Source organism: Andrena cerasifolii, chromosome 13 (assembly GCF_050908995.1).
Source record: "Andrena cerasifolii isolate SP2316 chromosome 13, iyAndCera1_principal, whole genome shotgun sequence".
Taxonomy (NCBI): Eukaryota; Metazoa; Arthropoda; class Insecta; order Hymenoptera; family Andrenidae; genus Andrena; species Andrena cerasifolii.
In genome coordinates, this window is record NC_135130.1 from 8,987,451 (window position 1) to 9,008,709 (window position 21,259).

Sequence of the window (21,259 nt, forward strand, 5' to 3'; positions counted from 1 at the left end):
GAGTTGAAGGCGGCGGGGGAGGGGACACGAGCCGCGGGAAGGAGTCGTGCCTCCCTGCCGTCCGCCCGCAGTGCGCGCTACGCGATATCACTAGCCGGTCATGTGTGCGTCACTCTCACGTTCACATTGGTACCGTTCGGAGTGCTTGGTTACCGCGCTGCCGCCGTTACCGTCAACCGACTAGTGTGTGCCCAGTATACACGGTGTGCGGCCGGAAGTTTCGAAAGTGTTGTCCTCCGTGTTGATTCGGTGTCCTGGACGTGGCGATCGAGCAGCAGGCGAAATCCTGTGTGCTCGGTGCCGGGATCATCGTCGTGGTGGTGGTGGTGGTGGTAGTGGTGGTGGTGGTGGTGGTCGTCGTCGTCGTCGGCGTCGTCGTCATCATCATCATCGTCGTTGGGAAGACGGCGGGCGGACAGGTGGAGCGGACTGTAAAAGGAGCGCGACCGAGGAAACGGAAAAAAAGGAGAAGACGCTCGCGAAGTGCATCGAAACGGTGGAGAGTTTTCGCCGTTTTCGGTGTTCCGTTCAGAGCTGTGTATGTAGGAGCAAGGAGTGGCTGAGTGGCCGTGCTGCCGGTGCTGCTGTTGCTGCTGGTGCTGGCCGACTGTCGAAAGAAGATAGAAGAGAGAGAGAGACAGCAGGAGAGAAAGGAGGAGGATCGTGCGCGCCTCATGGCCCTGTTGTCGGCCCCGTCCCGATCACGAGCAGAAGAGATTTCCGAGTGTGAGCGTGCTGTTGTTTGGTGTTTTGGTGGAAAATAACCTAAGTGGTGATCGGTGCTCTCGGTTGTTCGTCTCTCGGCGGTTCAGTGCTACGTGGGGTTTTCTTTTTTGGGGGAGAGGCACGCTCGCCGGAGGATCGGAATAGTGGAAGAGATAGACAGAGGTAGAGCGCGAGAGAAAGAGATAGAGCGAGAGAGAGGGAGGTAGAGAAGCAGAGGAGGAGCCGTATCTAGATAGATAGAGCAAGAGGGGAAGGAAAGGGCGATTGGAAGACCCGGCTGGCGATCCGAATTTGCGGATTCGACACGCCGCGGGTTGCCGATCCATAATATGGCGTACAAGTTTCGCGAAGAGATCGTGGGAAAGAGGTTTCTCTCGGTGAGTGGTTTCACCAAGCTAAAGGTGAATAAGATCAGCGAGTGGGGGTGGCGCGCAGGGGTGATTCGTGCTGCCAGTCACAGGGATAACGGTTGTCATGATCTTCAGGTGAGTACCGACGATTTTCAAACATCCTTCTCGCGAGCAAAATCCAGACACGCGTCTCCGTTCTTTATACACCTACCGTGCGGCGTACAATAACTGCTTCGATGCATGCGGTCTATCTGGCATTGCGCGCGCGACACGCCGCGCCGCCCGCTCCGTTTCTGTTTACATTACCGACCAACCTTTCGAATATTCCACCTTCCACCTTCTGTCCCGTTCTTTCACAAGCAGTCTACCCTGTGCGCGTATCTTTTTAATGCGTTAAAAAACGAGGCACGTCTATTGTACGTATTAATTGATACAGAGTCAATCGTTAATCTCCCATCAGCGTTTCCAACTTTCTGAAATTTCCATCACCTTACCTGGAAAGCATTGCGATTTCGATCCGAAATATGAGCTTGACGTATTCAGAAGAGGAGATTGTACAATTTGCTTCGATATTATTTGCTGCTCTGTCTATAACAAATAAATAATCGAACCCGATGTTCTATCATTAGGCCTTTGTTATTTCCAGCGGAATAACACGGTTAGAGAAATTCCCGTATTTTCGCAACGGGCGCGCGCACTCTAAATGCATGTTTACTTGGGGAACATGCAAAGAACCGTCTCCAGGGGCATTAATATTAATATTCACTCGCGCTCTGACATATTGTTTGTTATTCAAATGTTGGGAGAAATTTCGTAGCCGCTCGGTTTCATGTTAATCGCCAGTATTTGGGTAATAAACAGCGTGTACCGATGGGGAACGTTGTCTCGCGGTAGAAATAAAACGAACGGAGCCGAAATTTCAACTGTTAGGTAAAAATAATTCGAGGACACCGACGCCTCCGCGAATGGTTAAATTTAAAACGAAAAGGTGGTCGAAAAATTTGCAATCGCGCGGTTCGCGTCGAGCCTAACCGCGCGGACCGATTCGTAATCAAATATCTCTTTCGAACCCGTGTCATCGGGGTGGTTGGAAAATATTTTTCCGCGGTCCACCGCCAGAGAACTCTCGTCCCTCTCTTTTTTTTTCATTATCAGCGGTATACGTGCTCGAGAAGACACGTGCGCCGCGAGTCCGAGGAAGATCAAGAGTCCAGCGAAGATACTTTCCACTCGAGACGAAGTCGCGGTTCGCTCAAAAGCAGAAATAATTTATTTGCGCGCGAAATATCAAGCCGCTTGTAACCTCTGGGAATATATCGCGATCTCTCTCGCGGACTCTGTAAATATTTTTCGTCTCCGGTCATCGGAAGGCTCGTCGGTTATCGGTTGGAAGGCCTGCTCGATAGCTGGCGACGAATTTCAGCGGGTCCTCTCCTTTCGGAGATTATACGCGCGTTTCAAGCGAGCGCACGATTCGAGGCGAGGTTAGCGGGTCGCGCAATTCGCTGGTCGTTGATGCAGGGCCATAAAATGTTTTTGTATGTTAATAACCGCGGTCGCTGGTCACTCGACGAAATTAAAAACAGAATCTGACCCTTCGCGCGACGCGGATGGCCGAGAAACTCCGCGCGATCCGAGCGCGGTTACGCGGGCGCGGAATCGTTACGTCACGTGCTCGGCGAGGATTTAAGGTGGCCAGGTATCGTTTAACGCGGCACCGTAAGTTCGCGATCCATTGAGGAGCCGCTGGTCGAACTTGATCGGCGATAAGCAAGGTTAAACGGCTGCGGAGACCGTGCCAAAACGCAAAGTGGGGCAAAGCGGAGTTTGAAGAAGCCAGCAGAGGCAGGAGGCAGCGGGCGACTTCTGCTGGATTACATAAGCTATCGCGCGAGCTGCTTACCTGAGAGCTTCTTTTTTTTCCTTTATCGCGACGTCAAGTCATAACTATTTCAGTTTTCGAGGACGCTGCTAGCACGCGTACGTAGGTCGCGAATCGCGCGCGGCTCTCGCGTTGCGCCATCGGTATTTGTCAATTACCTATATACAGAGTGCGGCCAAAGGCCGTGATCGTGCCACTCCAGATATGACTGATAGAATATTAACAGATCGAACAGCCCCATCGTGCAGAGGGGCCACGGGTTTCCAGTTGTTTCCAGTTCTCATGGAGGACACTTTGTTCAGGTCGCCCGATAATCTTTGTACCCCACTTCCGAAGTGTTTGACTCTGTCTAGTCCTCAGGATGCCCAGGTCTTCCATAATAGTTCCAGTCTTCAATAATTCCACCATTATGCAAGAACAATAACTGGCAATGACGCGCCTGCCAGCAGGTACATTTCATTATTTCCACGATGATAACGGTTCTGCATTCACGTTCCTCCGCGCATAGCGCTCATTATAATAACAAATTTATCACGATTTTCCATGAAATGGTATTTCTTTTTCTCTAATCGTGGAATTTCGTACATAATGAATAATTCAGTCGATGGTGGAGGTGCTATAAAAGGGACAAGTTATTTTCCTGTTTATGACAATACTAGTGTGCCCAGTCGTTTCGCGTAAACTTCACTGCGGTCCCACTTGCAACAGAGTAGTAATCCGCGGTTGATGTTTCTCGGCGGTAAAAGTAAAATTTTCGTTGATTTTCTGCGTGGCTTTCTGAGATCCAGATATATACTTACAAAGTGTTAAAGTGTTATATCGTTAAAATAGCCTTTATTCAACTGCATACACATGTACTGCTGGACACTATATGTATTTTACTTTCCTGTAAAGTTATTAGCGTATCATCTGATGCGTAGATGACATTGTTTTAAATTATCAGTTATTAGTTGATGGCGCATTGTTTCAAATTTAAGAATTAATAAAGTGGCTATTCAAAGCGACAGACTTTATCGTAGAAAGTTAATAATAAAATCTTTAATCTGGAATATGAAAACGCACTTACCCATTTTAGTACAATTTATCTGGTTTGTGTTCAAGTAGAATTTAATTTTAAACTATTCTATTATTTAAGTGTTTTATAGATTTTTTACTTGAACTTAGTTTGTAACACATAAATTTGATAAAAAATGTTACTTTATAACTAAAAAAGCTGCTAAAGCATTAACGATAAGTCACACTCTATGAAGATAGTAAAGAAACATTGATGATTTACAGTAGAGAGTTCATTTTTTCATAGATTCCATTGTTTTGTATCATTATTAAGATTTACGTGTCCCTTTCGTGACTTATACTGTCCCATTTAAAACCACCTAGTCGTAAAGGGGACATTTCCCAGTTATTTAAAAATCGAAGATTTTCGTTACATTTTATTACACTCGATGAGTTTGTAATATACTTTTATCGAAGGGAAATAATCACGCTTTCTATTGATGCACTTCTTTTCCAAATACCTATAACGACATTGTCAGAAATGGACGCTAAACAAAAGTGTCCCTTTTACATTCTGTGCGCGGTTAAAAGTACAAAGTTCTTCATCCCGACTGTCTTTTTGTTCAGCAAGACTCGGCGGAATCGCTCCGACCAAAGTTTCGCGGTTCTCATCGTCCGCATCCTTAATAGAATGCCACCGTCACGGTTGCTAAAAAATAAATGTCGCAAAACTCCGATGGAAATTTTAATATTAACCGTCAATATTTATGATATTACAACGCGAACATTAATATTCCATTCTGACTGGGACGCCAGGCGGCATCTACGTAACGTGTGGAAATTATGCGACGGTTGAAATTGTTTTGTTCGTGGAAAAGCAACATTAAATTCTTCCCTGCATTTAAACGCAACACTCCCGCATATCTGTCTGAACATTTGCGCATTTAACCTGTCGTATCGTTACCTACGTTCCGTAGATGTCCGGCGATGACAATTGGGCTAAATGAACGCGCGAGTCAGTGTGAATTTGGCTTCGAAATTAACGGAATTAATTGCCGATCGTGGAGGTTCCCCCTTAATCAGACACGTCGATTCCTTTCCCGACCAGACTACAGCCAGTCCATTGAACGTGTTCGGGTTCGCCAGCGAATTCGCGGTGGCGCCAACGAGAATCATTCGTCTCCCGAATGAATTTAGTTGACATCTGCTTACTATTTGCCACCAGGAGGTCATTCGCTGCGGAGCGGCGGGCATCGAGCTTGTTCCGAGGTCGTTGAATGGGAGCCGCCTCGCGCGTTCGCTTTCTCCTTCCTCGAAAATGATACGATTTCGCGCAGTCCCCCTCGAATAAAGAACAGCTTCTGATCCGAGCCGCATAGGTGTCGATCGCGAGCGAAAGCCAGCGAGAGGTGCACGCATGAATGCATTCTGGATGCGTTTCAGGAAGCGCGCGCTATCACTGTGCTCGAACTGGCCGGGGGAATATTTGGAGCGCGGGAATTCGGGGAGTCCTCGACGCGCGCGGGGAGAATTCTTTGGCGGAGTGGTGCAGCGCGATTAGAATTTAATTAAATCGCTAATTTCAAGTGTTGTTGGCCGCGCGATACGGCGCGCTTCGATTGCTCGCCGAGCGCTGGCATGCAGAGGCGAAATTTCTCAATAAAGCCTGACCGTTTGAATTTATTTATAGTTTTCAAATAGGTCACCAGAGACGCGATTCACCATTGCGCTATCCTTGCGCTGGCCTTCGCAGTGGATTCTCTGTGCTTCTGCGACCTCTCGCGCTCAAGATTTCCGGTCACCTAGAGTTACATCATCGAAAGAGCGCGCGAAGGATCGCTTCCCACGCACCGGCGATTTCGAGGATTTCTTTTTGCAACGTTCGAGGCAGCTGACCCCGGCATTCTCGCGGCAACAAAACAGCCAGCGGCAGGGAATTACGCGAAAGTGTTAGGTTCGCCGGCCCCGGTACGTAACTTCCCGACCGCAAATTTCGGGGTCCGTAGTTGGCAATAATTTCGGGGGTACCGCCTTTCGCGGCCCCTCGGCTCGCTTCCTTCTCTCTCTCGATGCGCTCCGCGCAGCATTGCGCCGCGCTGCGCTGCGTAACGGTGCTTCCTCGCGAACATGGCAGGTGCACGAAAAAGGCGGTCTTGCTCCACGTTGACGCGAAAAGACGGGAGGGGAAGCCGCCGTTTCGACCCATTTTCGATTGATGGGACGTTGACATTCGTCCTCAATCAGGCTCTGATATCCCTTGCGGCGAGCAAAAAGGCCGAATGCTACCACGTGTGTCGCGCAGTCTCCGCCCGCGCAATTATGTCCTCGTTGGGAAAAAAAATAGGATTCCGTCGAGGTCTTTCGTAATTTATGCTCCATTTGCTAAGAGGAATCCGAAGGAAAGCCCAGAGAATCCTGCCTCGCTGGGGAGACCGAGATTTCCTCCGTCCTCCTTCGACTCTTCTCTGCCCCTTTCTGTACGGATGAATTCCATTCACCTGAAGGTGCAATAGAACGGGGAGCGGAGACCGACTGTGCGCCGATCCACGCGTGAAATAGTCGCGGCGCTGATCCACTCCTGCAGAGGATAAAAATAAAAAGGAACTCTCGGGTAGAGACGCCGGGGAAGAGATGTAATTAATATTGTGTAATCGAGACTGAAACGGTCCTCCAATTACGTTATACCAGCTCTTCGCTTTCTTCCCATTTCCTCCGCGGGTTCGGAAGTATCTCTGTCATTAGGTACGAAGCTCGGGAACAGTGGTTCTGGGGCTTAAATTCTCCTTGCCTCGGTCGCAGCAGTTGCCCCTCGCACTCTGCTGCTTCGAGGACCGACTCGGCCGAGTGATTCCGAAACTGTGGGCGAGAAAGCAACTCGTGGACACTGATGTGGTCCGCTTGGCTCGTTTAAAATGATCGCCCATCCATTCCACTGGCTCCAGTTAACGAGCTTTATTTGGTAAGCAAGAAGAACAGGGCTCGACGTCTCGCAGCGCCGCTAGAAATTTTGGTGAACGATATAAACGAGATGCTCTCGAGCTGTAAGCAAGTATTCTCTAAATCAGCCGCACTTCGGCGATTCAGGGGAACCAAAGTCGCTACTGTTAGATCTGCCTGGCCAAGAAGGGTAACGGATTTCGCCACTTAAACGAATGAAGCGGTTAACCGACTAAAACGGTTTCCTGCCTAAAACGGTTAATTGGCCAAAATAGTTAAGCAACGTAGCTACATACACCGCCAGCTAAATGGGTTAGGCATTGGTCCCAATGGATAGACATCTCATTGCTCGTTCAGGCTAATCGTAAGAGTCAAGGACCTGCAGACGTTTAATTCCGCGCTATTTCCGCGCCACCCTGTACCTCGATCCCCAAACTTTCTCCCCTAATTCGGTTATCAGCGATATTCCCGCGCGGGACATCCGGATCGATCATCATCTCCCGCGTCAGCTCTGTCTGACGCGTTATCCAATCCTCCCTGGGTCGGAAGTCGCACGGCGTCACGATCGTTGCGTGACATCGGCTCTCCTGGCCGCTTCGGGGGCTATAATCGCTCATGCGGCAGAAATTAGCGGCGATAAGGCTGTGTCGAAAAAACCGAGACCACTGACAAGCGAGCGTGACTTTAGATAACCCAGCCCGATGTGTACTCGAGGATAATTGATGGCCGATCGTGGCTCTGCAGGATTCGAGCGTCCTCCTCGCTCGGTCTTAGGACCTTTTAATCCGAATTCAAACTCGAAGTCCGATCCCAGGTTATTCCTTGACAATTTGTCCGTCGATCGAGTTCGAAACGCGCCTATCCGCGGGAGCACGGGTTCATTGACCTCGATCGAACCACCGGTCGGAATCGCGCGCGAAATCCCGCGTCACGTCCCCCGGAGGAGGGTATCAATTTCGTTGTGCAAATATCCAGCCATAGTAATGGACGTCGGAACCGATCGGTGGACGTTATTTCGAGGACTCTGTCATTATCGGGGAGCGTTCTAACATTAAAATCCGGGTGCAACGGCCGCGATACGGCTAGAAGATGACGCGGTTCGATGCGCGCCCTACCACCCTCCCCGGCCCCGTCCACGTCTGATTCCGTTCCCCAATAGAAATATATTTCGGTCTGTTTGCTCGTCGATATCGTGCGTTACGCAAGCTTCGGCACCCACGCGGCCAGACCCGCTCGCGCCACTTTCTACCGCGCGAAAACCGCAGCCGTGGCTTTGGAGCCATCCAGTTGGCTAGCATTCCGGAAATAGCTGCGCACAGGGTAGACGGGACTTCCGATCGGTGGCCGAACGAAAATTTCGCGACGGAAAATTGCGAGGGTATCTCCGTTTGATTCGGTCACATTTTCCTCGTTCGCAGCTTCCCGAGTACTTGGTCCCCGAGGGTACAGAGCCGCGCTGGACAATTCCGCGCGATCCGTCACACTTTTCCCCGTTTTAATGAACTTTTAAACCAGCCCGGGGTGTCCCGCAAGGACTGGATATTGAATCCGGCCGTTATCGCGCCACCGCTGTCGGTGATCGATCGATCAGGAAGCAGCGCGGAGAAAGAGCCGATTCTTAGCCAGAGGACCATTTAGCGTGGTTATGAGTTAGCGCGTTCCGCGGACAGTTCGCTGTTGATCTTATCTGGTAAAGCCGGGAATATTGTTGTCGAATGGAAACTCGATAGGACTCGCGGGTCTTGTTTTGCCCGCGGATTTTGCGCTGGAATTACAAACTGCAGGCTAACAGAGCCTGATCGCCTGGCCCAGCTTTCATCCCGTCGTTCTCGAACGACTGTTTAAGTGGGGAACAAAGCGTACGCGCCAATTGTTTGGCTCGTTATTTAATTTGGAATGGGAGCAATTAAATCCCGCTGTGATGAATCTTGCACGGCGCTACGGCCGCGCCGGTATCGTCCCTTTAATTAGCGGGACAAAGAAACGAAGGGTTCCGAAGGGACTCGAAGGTGTCGCTGGTGATTCCGCTTGATAGCGGCGTGCAGACTCTGCGCTCCGTTAGCTAGCTTCGGCCCACCTATTCAACGCCGACTCGTTGTAAACAATGACTTCGTGTCCGACCCAGATTCTAAGCCCACGTAGAAAGCGGACTTGCTTGCATAATCCGAGCCCGGTGTATACATAGGTACATATGCAAGATGCAGGCTCGCGTTCGTGGTTCGTGTGCCGGCCTCGCGAGTCCGGGCGACTCTTACACCTGTACAGGACACCCACGTCGCCCAAGCGTTTCGTGTGTCCTCCTCGTGGTCGCTTCGAACGCTGCGGGAACCATTATTCCTCCCTCACCGTGGCTCGCTCATCATTCTCGCGATTAGCGATGGATGCGTTGTCTCGTGGCTCAGAGTAGTCTCGAGGCTGCAGAGTGGCGCGAGGCGATGTAGGCCAGAGAGGAGTGATCCGGAGAAAGAAGCGGCGCACTCGACGGTTGTTCGCGTTCTATCGGTATCGTCTAGCAGGGAAGAAGCCAAGCCGTTCCCGTTAGCTCAGCACTTTCACCCGGATCGTCACGACCCAGATGATCGTGTCCCTCTAACGGGGACCCGTCTTTTCTCTGCCGGTCGACGCCGATGCAAGAATCTGCATCCGCGAAGCCAGGCCTGGGACCTCACCTCCGCGGCCGAGACAATGCGCCGCGGAAAGCTCGCCCAAGGTTCAGCTTGCACAGTTTTCAGCCGTGTTGTTCCCTGGCCGGAGGCCGAAGGAAAGAGAGGAGGATGGTCCGGCGAGCGGAGAGAGCCGGGGAGAGCGAAGGATGGAAAGAGAAGGAACGGTCGGGAGAACAGGTTCCTGGCAGAGCAGGCGACTAACCGCCAGGGACCCAGGTCACTCACCCAGATTCTACAAACAGCCAAACACTGTCGGGCCTCTCTTTGCTTCAGCTTCGCGTTCCCGGCACCTTTTCGTTGTCTGAGCCTCCCCCCCTCTCCCGCGCCCTCCCTTGGCTAACCCTCCGACGTTCTGACGTACGAGGTCAGGCTCCCTGTTGGGGTCCCTGCTTTGACCCTGGAGCTCAGACGGCCCGGCGTGTCTCGAACCGCTGGAGAAACTCGTCGGCAATTTCGCTGGTTTATCGATTCGACGGCTATAGTTGGCTGTTGGACAAATTCCTACGGCCGCCAGGGGGGCTGTTGCTTCTCGAAGGAAATTCCTCGGACTCGTCGCGCTCTCTTGTTGCGCAACCCCAGGCCCGACCGTTCTTCTTCCTAATTGCGAATAATGCAGCGATCGCGTGCGTGCACTTGACGATCGTTCAATAGACATTAGCGTTCCTTGTTCGTGTGCCGGACAAAGCGAGGGAAGGGAGGACAGGAGAAGACCGCGTTTGCACCGCGCATCCGCTCAAGGTTGCCGGCAGTCCCTCGTCTTCGTCTATTTTCACGCGTGCTCAGCTTCCGCGCCTCTCGCGTCTCAGATAATTTCCCCTTGTAGATGAAAGCCTGATAGCGGCTCGCCAGTGGTCAGGGAAACGTAATTTCCATCTCTCTCTCTCTCTCTGTAGATTAAAAGGCAAATTAATCAACGCGTTCAGCTATTTTCGCGACTTTATCGGCTCGCGTACTTTAAATCGCCGCGCCGGCTCGAGTCCGCTGGAAATTTCTTCGCGAGGGCGAATGACGTTTGATCGATTCTCTCGTGACATTTGGCCGCGACTTGAGACCTTTACTATCGTTCACGACCTGAGCCTTCGCGTTCACTGCACGCGGAGGGTAACACGCCTGCACGAGCGAAGCGACGCGGACCGCGGCACGGGGATGCTGTTGTATAATTGCGGCACGTCCGTGGCACGGTGCATGCGCTCCACTCCACCACTATAGATTTATCGTCCTTCTAATTATACCTCGTCATATTCTTGCGAGCAAACGACACGTTTGCGCGCGAAACTTTAAGGACGTGGAAAAGCTTTCGCCCGCGTCTCAGTGCCGTAAAGTCTTCCTAATCTCCCACGCGAATTAAAAGGTTATACCTAGGCGGCCGAAAAGAGGCGAATGTTTGTGAATTTTTTTGAAAAAGCGGAAGCATATATTCTTACAGAACTTTTTGCGATTAAAAGAGCAACATTTAAAGAACATTTGGTAATTTTTTCGTAGAAAAATATTTAAGTTTGTAATAAAGTAATAACCGACATCCAAGAAGCATTTTTCAAAATTTGCTTTTGCGGTGAGCACTGCCATTCGGAACCAGATTATCTAAAATCAAAAAACATAAAAGATTTCGTTAGTATATTAATGTATCCTCAGGTTGACCGGGAGAATTTTCAGAAATATAAGTTTAAAACAAATGGCGGCTATTTAAAGTTGAAATCCTGATTTTTTCGTGCAAAAATCACGCGAAAAAATGTATCCTCAGGTTGATGGAGAGAATGTTCGGAAATATTAATTTAAAACAAAATTGCGACTAGGATAAACCAACCAGTGAATTGTTGAATCTATAGACCTTTGAGATTAGTACTTGAATATATTTATGTATAACAAAACAACTGTTGAAATTGCATTTAAATTTATTTTTCTTGAAATTTCTATAAAAATGATTACTTATTCTTATCGTAATTATAAAAAAAAGATTATAAAATACAAAACGTGTAGAAGCCCAGTAAATGACCGCATACTTTTAATCAGAATTGTAGTTATTAATGTTTGCTTAATACGAGTAACTAAAAATAGAGGATATTAAAAGTGCAACTACACTCCATTTATAAACATATAATAATGTTTAAATTTATAATTTACATTTCTTTGCCTAATGGTCATTCACTGGTTTGCGGTCAATTACTGGTTGGTTTACCCTATTTAAACTTGAAATCCTGATTTTTTTCGCGCGATTTTTGCAGGAAAAAATCAGGATTTCAACTTTAAATAGCCGCCATTTTCTTTTAAACTAATATTTCGGAAAATTCTCTCCGTCAACCCGAGGATACATTAATATACAAACGAAATCTTTTTTGTCTTTTGATTTTAGAAAATCTGGTTCCGAATGGCAGTGCTCACCGCAAAAGCAAACTTTTAAAAATGCTTCTTAGATGTCGGTTGTTACTTTATTATAAACGTAAATATTTTTCTACGAAAAAATTACCAAATGTTCTTTAAATGTTGCTCTTTTAAGCGCAAAAAGTTTTGTAAAAATATACGCTTCTGCCTCTTAAAAAAAAATTCACAAATATTCGCCTCTTTTCGGCCACCTGACTAGGTACAACCCCTTAAAGGATCAGCTGACCAAACGAGCGAGGATCGTTCAAGGTGCCAGGGAAGAATCGTATTTTCGGAGCAATCGGGTCCACTTTAATGCCACACTTTCTTTATCTACAGGCTTATTGGTTCTAGACCGGTCGATGCCATTATCAGTCGGCCGGGTAGAGAGATCGCTCCGCGCCGTGGATTAGCAGTAGCGTTAACGGGTGTCTCGGGATTTCTCGCGGCGCTTCCTCGGCAAGGGTTTCTCGTTTTCATTTGTCTCTTTATCTGAACGCGTGCCACATACCGCAGCGACCTGCCACGATAACGATAACTTATCGCGCCAATTGCTTAACTTATCTCGACGACCTCTTTGCCCTCTCCCGTTCCAGTCGACTTCTCTTGGTGTCCTCGCCGTCCAAAGGCAGACAAGTCTCCCGTCTCTCGCGCTGCCGAAAATCCAGAATGACTCGGCCATTCTTTCCACTCCGAGCGGCACGCGTTCCCGATGCTGGAAAAGCAGCAGGTAGGTTATTCGCTGAACGAGGTCGAGGGAAACGACGAAAATTGCACGGCTGGCGGACGAGGGGTATGCAGGTTTATCTCGGTGCAGCTAACGCGCGAGGAAACACCTGGAGATATCCAGGGTGTACAGTTAGTCGACCTTGTCTGGATAACGTTAAAAAATAAAAACGTCACGCCGACGCGCGGTATTTATTGGCTTGAGCCAAGGGGCCAGCGCGCTCGGTGACCACCGTCGAAGCGGAAGAAGGAGAAGCGGCGGAGGGGAAAGCAGGCTGAAGAGAGGTATACGGCGAAAGAATGCAGTTCTTGGTGCATTCCAAGTCACGTGCCTCCGCACGGCCTGTAATTTTATTGTCGCGCGGATGTATGTGCACAGGTATATATCGTCGGCCACTTAAACCACCGCTGTCTCCGTCGCCTCCACGCGGTCCTTGCAGGGCGCAGCCTCCGAATTACACGGTCCGCTCTACTGGATCGCGAGTCTTTCGCCGGGCGGAAACGAGAACGCGCCCCGGTTCCTTTCCGCGGAGACTCGCTGCGCGTGGACAGAGTTATTTTTTGTCGCGGGGGTTGACGCGAGGGTGGGCGCAGCTCGCGGGGGATGCGGTTCGAACGGTGTGCACCGTCACGTACGGGCGAGCGTGCGTCGGCGATGTACGCCTTGCCACTGCACGTGTGCGACTCGCTTGTATTATGTCACACCGTGACCGCGTTTGCGTGTGTATGCGGGAGCGAGCGAGCGAGCGCGCCGCCGCCTCGAGGATCGAGGTCAGTGACCCTGACGTGTGCGGGGAGCGTGCCGACGACCCTCCAATTTCCATTCTCGCATCGGTCACCGTAACACCGATAAAACTTGCAACGCATCCCGCCCCGCGCAGCTACGCTTCGGTTTAGGTATGCTAATGCCGCGCTTCGAGTTTCCGCGCACGCTACCCGAGGAATTTGCCTCTGCGCGAGTTTTTTCATCGTTGTATGTATTTGGAACACTTTGGGCGCTGCAAACGCAGCAGGATCCATTGAAAAGGATCTCGATAGGGCGAGGAGAACAGCGATGCGTCTGCGCGAGGTAATGCTTCGATAGAGGCACGCTTCTGCTGGAGCAAGAACGGAGTTGTGCGAAGTGGCAGCGTGTCGAAAGTGTACGCTCCAGTTTCTAGCGCCGCGTTTTCTGGGCTTTTTTCGCGGCTCTCGAACGGCTCGTTTGAGATGGGGGCCTCATACGCGCGAGGAATGCGCGTCCAGCGTCGCGAAAAACCGCCTGCTGGCCGGCCGCCCGCGATATTCCATCAAACCGGACGGAACGTCTTATTCGCCGTGCCCGCGAGATCGGAACGGCCGTACGAGAACAGCAGTCAGCTGGAGGACGTTGGATCGAGCGCCTCCCCGGCACGCTGCTCATTAGTTGTTCGCTTTTGCGATCATTTGCAATTCAGAGACTCGCTGCACGCTCGGTTGGTCCCTCGTACCGATGCACGTTTCGCGGAATCGCTGCGCCTACGCTCGTCGCTGCAAGAGGATAACGTTCTTCTTTCTAGCTCGCAGCTGCACAGGCGATGTAGCAACGGGGACCGAAATATCCGCGGCCAATTTCCGTTTTCTATAAATCTGCTTTACTATGATTGATGAAACCCGCGCGCGTCCAACTATCATTCATCGCCGGTAGCAGGCCTTCATTACGCAATATCGGCTTAATATTAAGCCAGCGTAGAAACCTACGGCGCGCTAGTCACTTTCGCTTATTTCAGCGGACGGAGGTGTTGATGAAAGTGTCAGGGCGTGTGAGTCACGGTTCGCGTGACAGGTGGTTTTTACTCGTTCCGAGAGCCTCTGAATTATATTCTAGATCACCCTGTGATGGATCATATCGATCACCCGTTGCGTTAGGTGTACACCTACCAACGTACTCGTCGGACGAGCGTCGCTCCGTCCTACAAATTGCCGGGGCCGAAGGAGTTTGCTCGCGAAGGGGCTGGAAACACCAGCCGTGTACATTCGAGGGAATTACGAAGGGTCTCTGCTGCGATGGCTCCAACTGCATCGTCGTCTTGCCCAGGTGAATAGGACTCTCGGACAAAAGGGGGCTGGCGACAGAGGTGGATGGCGGAAAGCGGGCCAGGAAAGCAAGCTCGGAAGAAGGACAGAGGAGAGGAGATCGTTATGGAAGTATAAAAAGCTTCGCGACGAGATAATAGCTCGCGAGAGTGGCGGAGAACGGGGGCTCGTGATGCATGCAAGAACGACGACAGAGAAAGGGGGCCGGGAGAAGATGTGTACACGGACAAAAAGTCCAGGGAAGAGAAAGAGAACGAAGAGCGAAACGAGGGATACCGTTTCGTATGTAGGCCAAAGGGCTGTGCCGAGATCAATAAATTCCTCTCGCCCCCGTGTTCATCCCTGCTGCCCTGAATCGTGGGCCCACGAGCCGATCCGATGTAGAAACCCGGAGGATGGAGGTGTGGGAAGCTGAAAGCTCGTCCCGTTTGGCCAAACGTTTCGCGACCACCCTGCGCTCGATCCCGCGGCCGTCGTCTCCGTCTTCTGACCAGTCCATAAGAACTGCTGGATCAATTATTCATCGTGAGAAGGAAAGCATCGCGGAGGAACGAGGCTCGCGGGACGATCTTTAGTCTCAGCTGCCGGTGTTCGATCCGACCACCTTCCCTCCTCCCGCCATTGTGTCGCGCTGCCTCTTTGTCTGGCTTCACTTTCTTCCACGGGCAACTAGGCTAGCCGTAGCACACAGCAGAAAAGTTACCTCCAGCCGCGAGACCGGGCCGAAGTTCTTTCGTTTAATTCTCGCTCAGCTGACTGCGACTCGCTTTCACCGTTCCCCGACCAGCGACCACCACGCACGTGCTTCCCTCGCTCCCTCGGCTTGCCAGGCTTTTTCTGCCACCTTCCTCTTTCCACGGTTCGCCCGATATCGCCGGAACCCCCGTCGCAACTCTTGCTTTCCGCGCGGCAAACACTGGCTGATTTCGCGAAAATTTCACCGCGCCACGTTTCTCTACTAAACCAGTCCAAGGACGGTCTTCCTCGTCCGAGAGACTATTATATTCGCCGAACGACGCACAGAATTTGGGATCAGGATTCTCTGTCTCGGATGAAGTTGGCGGAGTTTCACTCGTCTCTGGACCTAAGTAGCCTGCACTGCCAGAGAGCATTACGGAGACCTAGGTCCATTGGAAAAAGTGCTGGTCTGTCGCGAGCGTCCGTAAAAATTGACGAGCCCCCCAACCAACGTTCGGCTGACCTCTGCTGCGCACATCCAGGCAAGGACCTCGATAAAGAAGAAGGAGAAGAAGAAAAGGACGAGGAAGAAGAGAGTGAAGTCGCCATGGCGACCATCAACGGCACCGATCGGACACTAAGGGATGAAGTCCCCTTTTGCCGTCGACTTTGTTACCCAGAAGCCACCACCGGCCGGAAAATAGCTTCTTCCTCGAGCCCTGCCACACCTCTAGCCATACAACTGTTGGCTGGAGCGGAAACTATTTTTCAAATTGAAAGAATCCCTAAAGGATCGTCCTCCGGGGAGGTCTGGAAGATGGAACTCTGACAAATTAGTTTGATTCCGCGACAGCTTTCCTTCTGCCGCTTCCAAGCTTGCCCGCACCTATTTAAAACCCTCCGTTTCTTCGCCCAGCAGCCCGCGCGGCCTATAACGAAGGTAGGTAAGGTCTGCGTGACACGAGACACTTTTCGTCCAAGCGTTGGACGAGAAAAGTGACACGCGAGAACGTGACTGTCCGGCTCTTACGAAACCCACTGGCATACGTATAATTGAAGTCCACGCGGATAGAACGAGTGACGCAGATGTTTCAGACGTGAAATTCAATTGCACCTCGTGCGCCGATTGGATTCGATTGGATTCGGAAGTGCGGAAATCCAGGGAAATTCGTCCCCATGAACTGCCATCGATAGCCGATGAATTCCAATCATAGGCTAGCTAAACTTCCTAAACATTCAATTAATCTGTTGCGAAACTGGTCCAAGTTCGAACGCGGTTGGTTGAGAGAGTCGCGCAGGGGATTAGGCGAGCCGAGCAGCAGCGTTCTTTTTCCGGTGCGCGGTGATATCTTTCTGACGAGCCACGCGGACCAGTCGCAGTACGTGGAAATAGTGCAGGGACTCCCACGTAGCTCGAGGAGGGCCATCTCGGAAGAGTTATACATAAAAATAGAGCCGGACAGCGCACGTGCGCCAACCCCTTCGTTCCTACCCTCCACCCTCCGTCTTCTCTTTAGTACTTTCTCGACTATTCTCGTCCCAGGCCTCGCGGACACCCTTGCCCCGCGTTTTACCGCAACTCGCCCCGGGTCCGTTTCGCGAGCTATGGTTCCGCGGCGCGAAAAGCACTCGATACGGAGAAATTCGGAAACGGCTCGGACCAGGGAACGGTACAACTGTCGTTGCAGAAGCTCCGTTACTGGGCCTCGCGTGTCGGCGAGGAGGAAAGAGGAACAGGGTCGCGGCTGTAGTAAACAAGCCGTTACTTTTGATCGTCCTCTCATCGCCGGACCTCAGAATGTGACTCATATGGGCATTGCTATTCAGCAGGCGTGCGTGCACGGTCACCGGTTTTTCGGTCGGGGCCGAAAAGTCAAGGCTGCTTCTGCGAAAGGACTGTTCGGAGAAAAAGATGATGGACGCGCCGCGGCAAACGGGACGTCGGGTGTTATTTCAGTGGTGTCCTAGCATCGAAATAAACGTCCACTGATATGGCCTGCGGTTTCGATGGAGGGGCGCGATATAGCGTTGCACCGCAAATACCGGATCGCTCGTTCGCTCACCCCTGACACCTACCCTTATCGCGAGAATTTATGAAATGCACGCTAGTGAACGGCTTGCCAGGCGTGTCAATCCTTCACCCTCCGCGAGCATGTGGCGGGAAAGAATGAAACGATGCCGCACGGGTTAACGATCTCCCAGACACCTATTATTTCGGCTCCGATGGAAGTGTCGCGCGTTGAAGACAGCTTGCGAGTCGTTGGACGGCGGGGAAACCGACGAGTGCGTGGCAAGCAGTTCCTCGACGCGGGACACTACGAAATATTAGCGTGAATCGTCACGTGGCAGATACTTACGTACTGCTCGCTGCGTAACAGAATTCGCGATAAGATAGAGGCTGAGATATAATAAAGATATGGCAATTAAATTCCGTCGTGGATTATTTATCGAACCACCATCGTATTCGAGGTTCTGCGCGCGAAAAGCGTGCACGCGTGTACGCTCGTCCTCGAGCAATCGACAGAGGCTCCTGAGCAGTCTGCAGCCACCGTGGCTCCTGCATTTCAAAAGTAAAACATTTCCCTGCGAGTGTTACGACTGAAAATTAAGCGTGTAAGTCACGTGCTTTCGAAGAACTGTGATTACACAAGCTCTGATACTTTCCCAGATCCTCTTATCGTCATCATAACCTCGGTGAGTCGATAATATCGAAGATATCGAAGTAAATCCGCCATCGGTCGGAATTCATCCTGACGACACTTTTTCGAGTCGCCGTCTTACAACCCTCTTTACGTAACACGACCACCGATCTACCACCATCTCTTTCGGCCCCTCTTTCTGTGTGAACAGCTGTGTCTACGGACTCTGTTGAACAGCCGAACGCCGTAGCGCCGATCTTTAAAGCGCCGCTTACATGCCTGCGGTTATCGATTGCTCGTTGAAACACTTTCCAATGGATTTTTATTTATTTCCGTCAAAGCTGCCGCACCAGTGCTCGCTGTCTCGGTCTCCTCTGGTCGAGATTAGCTCACTCCGCGATAGAGTTTGCACAGAAAAGTGTGCGCCCATTAATTTGGACTGGCGAAGGCACTCGTTGCTGACAGTCGGTCCCAGCATCAGTCAGGACGCGCTTTCGGCGCCGATTCACTTGGAATACGCACCTTGAGGTTCGATCGTACGAACAGCGCGGCGGGGAAATACTGTGCTATCGGCTTGAATGACCCATATTACAGTTTCAATCTGTTAAAGGGGTCCATATCCGATCCCCCGTGGCTGGCTATGTGTTGTCCTCGCCTCGCTGGTCGATCAAAGGAACGCTATTGACCGCATCGGGTCGAGGAGAGTTTTCTGTCGATCGCTCGTGACTCTTAAACGAATCGGAGCCAACGAGGAAGCGAGTACCTATCGAGGCACCTTCGGGGAACGTTCGTAATTTATAATTAAGGAATACCTACTTGTGAGAACGTCGATGAGGAGGTAGCTAGAATTAGTCTTTATACGTGAATTGTTTGCTAAAGCGCAATAACAAAAGTTTATAACAACCTTGATATTTTATAGACACCCAGCTGCACCGTAGCGGGAAATGATCGATACCCACGAACCTCCGCGTGCACCGGATGACTTAGAATTATAGATTCGTGAAAATTCAAACAGTTAAATGACCGAGAGTGATCGATCGCACCCGCTAATTCCGATAAGTCGTACACTCTCCCCTGTATCAGTCGCCGCCGAGAAAACCTGTCCAATATTTACCCCAGCGTCTGGTGGCTGGCGTTCCGTCTAAAATCACAAGGCAGCTGAACACACACAAAATCCGTATCTCGCGCTTCCCAGCAAACTACATTCCCCAAGTTTGCCTCGCTGCTTGGCGGCTCGGGTTCATCCAAATTCATGAGCCACCCGGTATACAATCGAGTGTTGAACCGGGCTGCTAGCCGGAGTTGAAACCGAGCGACCGCTGCAAGGTCAGGCGGTGGCCTCCAACTTCCGGTGGTGGTATTCTCACACATAGACGCATCATACGCACGCAGACATAAAAGGGGGCATTCCCCTTCCCCTCTGTCCCTCCTCCGCTACACCCACGTCCACACCCACACCCCCGTCTCCTGCTTCTCATCCTCCTTCTCCTCCATCTCCTTTTTCGCCGAGTATCCTTCTCTCTAGCAGTCTTAGCGATTCTCCTCGCTCTCTCCCCGCTTCCTAGACATCTGTGCAGCTCTCTTTGTTCCAGCTTCTCTCCTCCGTGCCGGTGGCCACGCTTTCTCCTCTACCGTGCACGCCCGCTCGTCTGAAACGTCTAATAGAATCTGTAATCCACTCCCCTGCCTTCCGATTCCTCTTTCCCTACGTTCCTTCGCTCCTCGGAGGAAGCAGCGACGAAGGGCCGGTGGTTCTGCTCCACGAAGGATCCACGCGAGCGCATCGTCCTCTCCGTGGAAAGATTTTCCTCGAGGAAAGCGGGAGGGGACCTCGCGGCTCTGCCGCGCCGGCTCGTCTTCCTTTCTCTTTGCGTCAGCAGGCCTGACGACGATGCGGAAAAAATGCACCTCGTTGCATGCCAATGCACCTGGAGCGCTTAACATTTACGAGGGATCACGTGGCAGAGGATAGAGTCCACCGAGCGATTTTCGAATAGTTCGGACGCGCCGCGCCGCTGACGAGCGCGTTTCGCGGTCACTTTTCGAGCATTCTCGCGGAACACCAGCCCCGGAGTTATCCGTTTAATTGGAAACGGTTCGCTGAAATTGGAAAACCGATTGAATTTTCGCCACGGGGCTGACTTTCCGTTTCGCGGGAAACGGAAGGGACATTCCATGCGAACTTGGACAGATTTCGCAGTAAGTTTTCGTAGATTGCTGAAATTTTAATATGTTGCCGTCTTTAGTGATATTTCAGACACTGAAGTTTTAAGAAAAAATTATTTCTGTTTAAAAAAAAAAGGTTAACCATTTTTGTGCAATTATTTTAAACAAATGCGGGTTTTTAACATCGGGCGCGATTTTAAAAATCTGAAAAAGGAGAATATAGTTCTATCCTTCCCCTTGATGGAGAAATTTTCAAAAATATGGACATTTTAAAATTGGCCTTGGAAAAATTGGCGAAAGTTGACGCTGCGTCGCCCAGCACCGCGGTACTCGCAGCGGCCAAGCGGCTATACCTGATATTCTTATACAGGATTCTCGAAAATGGTAAGTATTTGAAAAATACTGAAGGAGGAAAACTCTTACTGTTTTTTATATCCAACATAATGCGGTATCTCAAATTTTGGTGTTCGCAATATTTTCCTCGAAACGAGGGTGACTTTCAGTTTTTTAAATGGAATGCTACATATTTGATTACCCAATATGAAAGCGACTGTCAAGACAAATTCAATCATATGGTATACTATGACCTTCAAGGCCACACAAGGTTGGGAATACCGCATTATGTTGGATATAAAAAACAATAAGAGTTTTCCTCCTTCAGTTTTTTTCAAATACTTACCATTTTCGAGAATCCTGCATACGAATACCAGGTATAGCTGCTGAGCGACGCAGCGTCAACTTTCGCCAATTTTAAAATGTCCATATTTTTTAAAATTTGTCCATCAAGTGGAGGGATACAACTATATTCTCCTTTTTCAGATTTTTAAAATCGCGCCCGATTTTTTTTGGTTAAAAAAAATTTGTTTCCGAAACTGAAATAATTTTTTCATAAAACTTCAATGTCTTTTCTACAAATCGCCGTAAAGCTCATCTCGATCCGTTTACTACTTCCATAGTTATAATTTATTGAAAAAAAGTTAGCACTTACCTTCAAACAGCTGTAAAATCGACATTTTTCAAAATTTCGAAAAATCCTTCGAGGTACGTTTAAATATCACTAAAGACTACAACATATTGAAATTT

The 21,259-nt window shown here is 50.3% G+C and overlaps 1 protein-coding gene across 5 annotated transcripts in view; it reads left to right on the top strand.

Annotated features, from left to right (window-relative positions):
• The first annotated feature begins 51 nt into the window (after positions 1 to 51).
• The window catches only part of Kdm3 (Lysine demethylase 3), a 187,974-nt gene continuing 166,766 nt past the window's right edge, over positions 52 to 21,259 (top strand). For all 5 annotated transcript variants that reach the window (XM_076824963.1, XM_076824965.1, XM_076824964.1 and 2 more), the window contains exon 1: positions 52 to 1,211. In XM_076824963.1, the coding sequence (XP_076681078.1) occupies positions 1,056 to 1,211 (156 nt within the window). In that variant the 5' untranslated portion in view covers positions 52 to 1,055. The remainder of the gene's footprint in view (positions 1,212 to 21,259) is intronic.